Genomic DNA, 8950 nt, shown 5'->3' on the forward strand with positions numbered 1-8950 from the left:
TGAAATAGACTGTTCTATCCCTTGCAGGGCCAAGAAGGAAAAAAAAAAAATAACTATGTTCGCTTCCGCAGCACATATACTAAAATTGGAGCGATACAGAGAAGATTAGCATGGCCCTTACTCAAGGATGACATGCAAATTAGTGAAGCATTCCATATTTTAAAAAAAAGGGGGAGGGGGGATGGGAAGGTGGCTCAGTGGTAGAGTGCTTTCCTTGCATGCATGAAGCCCTGGATTCAATTCCTCAGCACCACTAAACAAAAAATGCCCGAAGTGGAGCTGTGGCTCAAGTGGTAGAGCGCTAGCCTTGAGTTGAAGAGCTGAGGGACAGCGCCCAGGCCCAGAGTTCAAGCCCCACGACTGACCTCCACTCCCAAAAAAATCTATAAATAAGCAATTCATAAGTTTCAATTTTTCTTCCTTCTGAACATGGCTACAGTGACTCAAACCTTCCATTGTAGCTACTTGGGACGGTGTCACCAGCTGAAGAGCTGAGGGACAGCACCCAAGCCCAGAGTTCAGACCCCATGACTGCAAAAAAAGAAAAAGAAGAAAATTTCTCCTGCATAGTAGAATGAAACCAACCTGTCTGTCCTACTTATGTGAACCATACCTTTGTCCAGAGTATCTACACTGTGTGCACTGCACCTTCCTTAGTTATATAGAACCCTACTTGGCTATCAAATCCACTGTCTCATATTGACTACTCCATTTACCTCATCAATAGATACTTTATCATCTCCTAGCATCCCACCAAGAGTATGGTACAATAATACATTTAAGAGAGATTAAAAAAAACTACTCACATAGGTTTTATCATAGTATATTGTTATAGTTGCTCTATCTTAAATTGGTTTTTCTTACTGTGCCCTATTTATTAAAATTGGGTGTAGGCATATGTGCACATAGGAAAACATATATAGTGTTCAGCACAATGCTGGGTTCAGGGTACACATGGGATTCTTGGAACATGTCTCCTCCCCTATTCATAACCCCAGGTAGGGTGAGAGGCTATTGCATTCTACTGTATTGAGGTAATTATTTTGGATTCATACAAACTCCGTGTTATAGAATGAAGAAGTGGAGGTGTAGCTCAAGTGGTAGAGCACCAGTCTTGAGGGGAAAAGTTACACAAGAACATAAGGCCCTGAGTTCAAGCCCTAATAATGGTGCACACAAAAAATTAAGATCGTTATAAAAATTTATTATTAAGTAGTTGTACAAAGAAGTGACAGTTCCATGTGTTACCTAGGAAAGGTCATTTTAAAACATCACCAACGGGGCTGGGAAGGTGGCTCAGTGGTAGAGAGCTTGCCTTGCATGCATGAGGCCCTGGGTTCGATTCCTCAGCACCATATAAGAAAAAAGCCGGAAGTGTCACTGTGGCTCAAGTGGTAGAGCACTAGCCTTGAGCTGAAGAGCTGAGGGACAGCACCCAGGCCCAGAGTTCAGGCCCCATGACCGGACTCCCAAAAAATAAAAAAAATAAAACATCACCAATGGGCGGGGAAGGTAACTCAGTGGTAGAGTGCTTGCCTTGCATGCATGAGGCCCTGGGTTCAATTCCTTAGCACCACATAAGCAGAAAAAGCCTGAAATGGCGCTGTGGCTCAAGTGGTAGAGTGCTAACCTTGAGCTGAAGAGCTGAGGAACAGTGTCCAGGCCCAGAGATCAGTCCCCACAACCGACCAAAAAATAAAAATAAAAAATCACCAGCCAGGCGCTGTTGGCTCACCCCTGTAATCCTAGCTACTCAAGAGGCTGAGATCTGAGAATCACAATTTGATAACCACCAGTTATCACTGTAACTCAAGTGATAGAGCACTAGAGCACTATCCTTGAGTAGAGGATAGCACCCAGGCATAGCACCCAGGCTCTGAGTTCAAGCCCCACAACTGACCAAAACAACAACAAAAAACGTAACAACCCCAGAGTCACAAATCTATTATTGGGAACAGCCTAAGTTCAATGACAGTTATTTATTTATTATTTTTTAGCCGGTCGTGGACCTGAACTCTGGGCCTAGGCGCTGTTCCTCAGCTCTTCAGCTCAGGGCAAGAGCTCTACCGCTTGAGCCACAGCGCCACTTCCGGCTTTTTCTGTTTATGTGGTGCTGAGGAATCGAACCCAGGGCCTCAGGCATGCAAGACAAGCACTCTACCACTGAGCCACCTTCCCAGCCCTTCAATGACATTTAGATACATTTGTATGAAGGGGTCAACTCCCTTCTTTTACAAATTAGATTTCCAGCCATTCAGGGTTTATCAATCTCTGTGGCTACTGCAGTTAATAAAGGGAAAAGTATCTTGGGGATCTTGTGATTGTGGGCACAACTTCTAAAAGAGAAAGCCCTGCTTACTGCGTTCCTAGGCCAGCTCTCTTTCCGATGTTGTATTCCCAGTGAAATGAACTTTCTCCTAGAAGAGTCCTGAAAGACAGGTAGGGATTAGGAGTATGTATAGTTTAACAATCCAAACGAGACTAAGAGGTTGAGCCCTGCCCAGAGCTCTTTCCCCAGGTTTCCTCATATTGCCCAATTGGCCAGGAGTAAGGAAGGTGGATATGTCCAAGATCCCTCTTTCCACGAGGGGAGGGGAGGAGATGGGGAAACCCCCATCTAGAAATTTCACTTCCTCTTTAGGCTTGGATACTCACGACGCAATACCAGGTCTCACTCTCATTGGTTATTACAGGAGTCAACCAGCGCTTCAGCGGTTCTAGTTCCCACGCACTTGTCAGGACTTTCCCCAGTCTTGAAGATGGGGGTGATGGCGCCACGGACACTCCTCCCCCTGCTGCTCTTGGGAACCCTAGGTGTGACCGAGACCTGGGCTGGTGAGTGCGGAGTGGGGAGGGAAATGGCCTTTGCTGGGGCTGAGCTAGGGGGCCGTCAGACTCCTCACCTCGCCCATCCCGGCCCCCTCCTCCCCTCCGGCTCTGTCCACCCCGATCCCGGGGTCCCGCGCCCGGGCTCAGCCGCTCTCCGTCCCCAGGCTCACGCTCCCACTCCCTGCGGTATTTCGACACGCTGGTGTCCCGGCCCGGCCGCGGGGAGCCGCACTTCACCCTCGTGGGCTACGTGGACGACACGCCGTTCGTGCGCTTCGACAGCGACGCCGCGAGTCCGACGATGGAGCCGCGGGCGCCGTGGATGCATCTGGAGCCGCGCGAGTACCGGGAGCAGCAGACGCGGAACGTCCGGAGGCACGCGCAGACCTTCCGGATTCAGCTGCGGACCCTGCTGGGCTACTACAACCAGAGCCGGGACCGTGAGTGAGCCAGGGCCCGGGTGGGCGGCCACCTCCCCACGCCCAGCCCCAGTCCGGGCTCCACCGCTGGGCCGGGGGCTTTGGATGCTCCCCGGGGGGGAGGGGGAAGGGTAACGGCGAGAAATCCGATCCAGTTTAATTTTCAGTTTAACAGGAAATCACATGTTCCGGGCTGATACTCAGGGGCGGGTCCAGGGGCAGGGCTGATCCTCGGGGCGTGGGGGGCTGATCCTCGGGGGGCGGGGCGGGAGCGGGGCTGATCCTCGGGGGGCGGGGCCAGGGTTGGGGCTGATCCTCGGGGGCGGGCCAGGGTTGGGGCTGATCCTCGGGGGCGGGGCCAGGCTCTCACACCTACCAGAGGATCTGCGGCTGCGACGTGGGGCCCGACGGACGCTTCCTTCGCGGGTACCGAACCGATGCCTACGATGGCGAGGATTTCATCTCTTTGAACGAAGACTTGAACACCTGGACCGCTTCGGACACCGTGGCTCAGATCACCCGGCGCAAGTGGGAGGCAACAGGTGAAACTGAACAAGAGAGAGCCTACCTGGAGAAGGAGTGCGTGAAGAGGCTCCTGAGATACCTGGAGAATGGGAAGGAGGCGCTAAAGCGCGCAGGTATGAGGGGCCACAGGGCAACTCTTCTGTCTTGCCCTGGGGAAGAGGCTCCTGTGTCTAGGATAGAGCTGGAATCCTGCCTGCCCCTCTCTTCCACGGGAACAAGAAACACTCTTGGGTTTTTAGATCAAGCATCAAAGTGACTTACCCAGGGGCTCTCCCTTCTCTCAGGACAATTAAGCTGTGTCAGGAACCAGGAGGTCAGAAATGGGGTGATGGATCACGGGCGTCTTTGAGGGTCATTTAAGAGGAAGAGGTGAAAATTTCAGTAATTTTGCGTTCTTCCTCAGCCACTCCATTCCAAGACAAGAACAGAAGGATGGAGGAGGGGGGAAAGGTGGCATGCATGCACAACCCAACACTAGTATAAACATCAGGGTTAATTGAATCTTTAGAAAGTTCTAGAGTCAGGATGAGCTAATCCAAAGTAGCAGGATTACACCTGAAGCCTTGGCTCAAGTGGTAGAATGCCAGCCTTGATTGAAAAAATCTAAAGGTTAGCACCCAGGCCCTGAATTTAAGCCTCAGAACCCCATGCACATAGAGTGTCTTTCTCTAGATGGAAGTAGGAAGGATCCATGAAATAATCCTTTGGCTCTATAGCTGATTGTGAACCTTGGACCTATTGGGTCTTGTTTTCTGACCTTCTCTCAATTTGTCGCTGAGTTTCTCAGTGACCAATAGGTCAGAACCAGGTGTACCTATTCTCTTGGTTAAAGACATTGAGTCTCCTATTTTGGATTGGCTCATCCTGATTCTAGAACTTCCCCAAAAATAGGTTAACCCAGGTGTTTGTGGGTATACTACTGTCTTGGTTATACACACATCTCCCTCCCATTCTCCTTTTCTATTGTGAGGATGGAGTGGCCCAAGAAGGATGCACAATTCCTGAATTTTCCATTTCTTCCTCTCAGATCCCCCAAAGACATACGTGACCCACAACCCTATCTCTAACCATGAAGTCACCCTAAAGTGCTGGGCACTGGGCTTCTACCCTGCGGAGATCACTCTGATCTGGCAGCGGGATGGGGAAGACCAGACCCAGGAAATGGAGCTTGTGGAGACCAGACCTGCAGGAGATGGAACCTTCCAGAAGTGGGCAGCTATAGTGGTGCCTTCTGGGGAGGAACAGAGATACACATGCCATGTGCAGCATGAGGGGCTGCCTGAGCCCCTTATCGTGACATGGGGTAAGAAGAGGATGTGGGCACAGAGCTTGTGGTCAGAGAAGCAGGAGCCCTTCTGGGGACTTCATTAGGGTCATGCCTGGGAGCTGGGGGTCATTTTTTTCTTCTCTTTCCTCTTCCTTTCCCAGAGCCCACCTCTAAGCTCTTCATCCTCAGCATGGGAACTGCCATTTTCCTGATTCCCTTTGGAGTTGTGGCGGCTGCTATAATGTATATGAGGAAGAAAGCAGGTAGGAAGACACAGGGTCTTAGTTTTTTCCTTCCCACTCCTTTTAGAAGTGAGCCCTTCTCATTAATAGGAAACACCATCTACACATATACACGTACTCACTCAGCCTGGGGTCCTGTGTGCTGATTCTTACTCTATGGGAAAGATCATGGAAAATGAAAGGCAAATGTATTGCATTAGTGATGGTGGTGGTTTGGGGAACCTGATTCCTATCAATGAGAGGAGAGCGTCTCTGCTCTAGGAGGACAGTTGGTCTAGTCCCTCCTGCCTTCTGATCCTTTCCTGGGTCTGCAGTCAGTTATGGAAACTTCCCTGGAGCCCAGTAAATCTCTGATCTCTCACGGTTTTTTGTTTTGTTTTGTTTTTGTTTTTCATAGCTTAAAAAAAATTAATTGGGCTGGCAATATGGCTTAGTGGTAAAGTGCTTGCCTGGCATGCATGAAGCTCTGGGTTCAATTCCTTAGTACCATATAAGCAGAAAAAGCTGGAAGTGGCACTGTGGTTCAAGTGGTAGAGTGCTAGACTTGACCAAAGAAACTCAGGGATGGGGCTGGGATGGTGACTTAGTCGTAGAGTGGTTGCCTTGCAAGCATGAAGCCCTGGGTTCAATTCCTCAGTACCGCATAAACGGAAAAAGCTGGAAGTGGCACTGTGGCTCAAGTGATAGAGCGCTAGCCTTGAGCTGACGAGTTGAGGGATAGCGCCCAGGTCCAGAGTTCAATCCGCCCCCTCCTCTTCCCCCCCCACCACCCCCCCTCCCCCACCGACCCATCCTCCCCCCCCCCCAAAAAAAGAAGCAGCTCAGGGACAGAGCCCAGGCCCTGAGTTTAAGCCCCAATGACTGGCAAATAAATAACAAGTAACTCATCAGATCAGTCTGGACAAGGAATCACTGAGACTTGTGGGGAAGTGAGCCAGAAGCCACTGGGCCACCTAGTCCATATTCCCACCTTCAGTCACATCTTCTCTGGGCTCTGAGTACCTCATGCTATTTATTTTTTTCCATCTCAGGTACTGACAGTGCCCAGGGCTCAAATGAATCTCTTACAGCAAAAAGGTAAGACCCTGTAGAGCCTGATTTGGGGGCAAAGAAGAAGAGGACACAACTGGGTCCCATATTCTTTTGTGACAAGGAGTCAGAAAATTTAAACCTTGCCGGCCACCTGTGGCTCACACCTGTAATCCTAGCTTCTCAGGAGGCTGAGATCTGAGGATTGTGGTTCAAAGCCAGCCTGGGCAGGAAAAGTCCGTGAGACTCTTATCTCCAATAAACCACTCAAAACCAGAAGTGGCACTGTGGCTCAAGTGGTTAGAGCGCTGGCCTTGAGCTGAAGAGCTGAGGGACAGCACTCAGGCCCAGAGTTCAAGCCCCACGACTGACAAAAATATAAAATTTAAATTTAAACCTTTTAGTGAGTGAAGGGTTGGTCAGAATGCTGCCATTTTAGCAACTGCACTGAATTTTCTCATCCCTCTTTTGCTCCTAGCACTAAAGAGCTGCCTGTGTGGGACTGAGTGACACATGATAAGTGCATGTCTCTCTGTGGTAACGTGAAAATTCCTGGATTGCCAGGCACCAGTGGCTCATGCCTGTAATCCTAGCTACTCGGGAGGCTGAGATCTGAGGATGGTGGTTCAAAGCCAGCCCTGGAAGGAAACTCCCTGAGACTCTTATCTCCAATAAACTACTCAAAAAAGCTAGAGGTAGCTCTGTGGCTCAAGTGGTAGATCACTCATCTTGAGCAAAAGAAGCTCAGGGACAGTGCCCAGGCCCAGAGTTCAAGCTCCAGGACAGGATAAAAAAAAAATCCTGGTTTCTCTTTCTGTAAAGATGTCTGGGTGTGTTTTGCATTCTTAAAGGCATAGTGTAAAGAAGTGGGGAGGCTGGGAAGAGAGCTCAGTGGTAGAGTGCTTGTATGAAGCCCTGGGTTCAGTTCCTTAGTACCGCATAAACAGAAAAGCTGGAAGTAGCACTGTAGCTCAAGTGGTAGAGCGCTAGCCTTGAGCTGAAGAGTTCAGGCCCCATGACTGGCAAAAAAAAAAAAAAAAAATCCAATCTGTGAGTCCCTCATTTCCAACTAACTACCAGAAAACTGGGTGGCACTGTGACTCAAAGTGGTAGAGCACTAACCTTGAGCCAAAAAAAAGCTCAGGGACAGCACCCAGGCCCTGAGTTCAAGCCCTAAGGCTGACAAAAATAAAATAATAGGCCGGGCGCTGGTGGCTCACGCCTGTAATCCTAGCTACTCAGGAGGGTGAGATCTGAGGATCGCGGTTCAAAGCCAGCCCGGGCAGGAGAGACCGTGAGACTCCTATCTCCAATAAACCACCAGAAAACTGGAAGTGGCACTGTAGCTCAAGTGGTAGAGTGCTGGCCTTGAGCTGAAGAGCTGAGGGACAATGCCCAGGCCCAGAGTTCAAGCCCCACGACCGACAAAAAAAATAAAATAAAATAATAATAATGATAGGCTTGGAATGTGGCTTAGTGGTAGAGTGCTTGCCTACATGCATGAAGCCCTGGGTTCCTCAGTACCACATAAACAGAAAAAGCTGGAAGTAGTGCTGTGGCTCAAGTGGTAGAGCACTAGCCTTGAGCACAGAGAGGCTCAGACCCTGAGTTTAAGCTCTAGGACTAGCAAAAATAAGTAAATATAATATTAACAGAATTAGAATATTTTTTTGCCCATCCTGGGGCTTGAACTCAAGGCCTAGCCACTGTCCTGAGCTGCTTTTGCTCAAGGCTAGTGTTAAGACCCATTTAGCCAAAGTAACTCCATTTTGTCCTGGCAGCCATTTGGTTTGTAAAGTATAAGTAAGAGCTGATCTTGCCCACACCTGTTGTTTGTAATAAGGGCAAGGCGACCCTGTCTGTAGGGGAACCAGAAAGAAAGAAAGAAAAACAATTTTCAAAACAGCCAGTTCCCAGAAACCAAGCCCCAAGAACAAAGTTGGGACAGGCCAGGTGGAGGCGTCCAATCAGTAAAAGCACATATGTAACACTTCTGTTATAACCAATGAGAGTAAAATTAGCTACATGCTTACAGTTAGTTTGTGATTTGCGGTTTTGCCCTATAAAAGCTAGCCTGTAAGACTAGGTGGGGTCGCTCTCTCCATAGAGATGGCCTAGACCAGTCAGTTTGATTCTCAATGCTTGGTGTGAAATAAAGCTTTGCTTGACTTTTGCTTTGTATTTGTCTTTTTTTTTTTTTTTGGCGGGGTCCGGTCATGGGGCCTGAACTCTGGGCCTGGGCGCTCTCCTTCAGCTCTTCAGCTCAAGGCTAGCGCTCTACCACTTGAGCCACAGCGCCACTTCCGGCTTCTTTCTTTTTGCTTATGTGGTGCTGAGGAATTGAACCCAGGGCCTCAGGCATACAAGGTGAGCGCTCTACCACTGAGCCACCTTCCCAGCCCCTGGTCTCATTCCTTTAATCAAGGACCCTTATCAACTAACACTCTGCCACTTGATCCACAGCACCATTTCTGACTTTTTCTGTTTATGTGATACTGAGGAATTGAACCCAGGATTTCATGCATTAGCTAGGCAAGCACTCTTACCACTAAGCCACATTCCCAGTCCCAGCACCATTATTTTTTACATACCATGTGCTTGCGCTTCAAAGACACTAGAGGGCTCCATGAACATGTTGA

General features: G+C 49.2%; 1 protein-coding gene and 1 non-coding gene across 3 annotated transcripts; both read left to right on the top strand.

Annotated features, from left to right (window-relative positions):
- Nucleotides 1–55: 55 nt before the first annotated feature.
- LOC138828517 (U6 spliceosomal RNA) lies at nucleotides 56–162 on the top strand. Its single transcript, XR_011372271.1, has one exon. It is a non-coding gene; the product is annotated as a U6 spliceosomal RNA (small nuclear RNA).
- A 2590-nt stretch (nucleotides 163–2752) lies between these two features.
- On the top strand, nucleotides 2753–7764 carry LOC138828257 (saoe class I histocompatibility antigen, A alpha chain-like). 2 transcript variants are annotated; one of them, XM_070024186.1, is made up of 7 exons: nucleotides 2753–2835; nucleotides 2994–3269; nucleotides 3611–3886; nucleotides 4801–5076; nucleotides 5202–5303; nucleotides 6314–6359; nucleotides 6790–7764. In XM_070024186.1, the coding sequence occupies exons 1-7, from the start codon at nucleotides 2760–2762 to the stop codon at nucleotides 6815–6817; spliced, it is 1080 nt and encodes a 359-aa protein (XP_069880287.1). In that variant the 5' UTR covers nucleotides 2753–2759; the 3' UTR covers nucleotides 6818–7764. The 2 variants fall into 2 exon arrangements, with proteins under 2 accessions (XP_069880287.1, XP_069880288.1); XM_070024187.1 differs by lacking the exon at nucleotides 4801–5076.
- Nucleotides 7765–8950: the final 1186 nt, after the last annotated feature.

The sequence above is a fragment of the Dipodomys merriami genome, unplaced genomic scaffold (genome assembly GCF_024711535.1).
Source record: "Dipodomys merriami isolate MVZ:Mamm:240054 unplaced genomic scaffold, mDipMer1.0.p SCAF_16, whole genome shotgun sequence".
Classification (NCBI taxonomy): Eukaryota; Metazoa; Chordata; class Mammalia; order Rodentia; family Heteromyidae; genus Dipodomys; species Dipodomys merriami.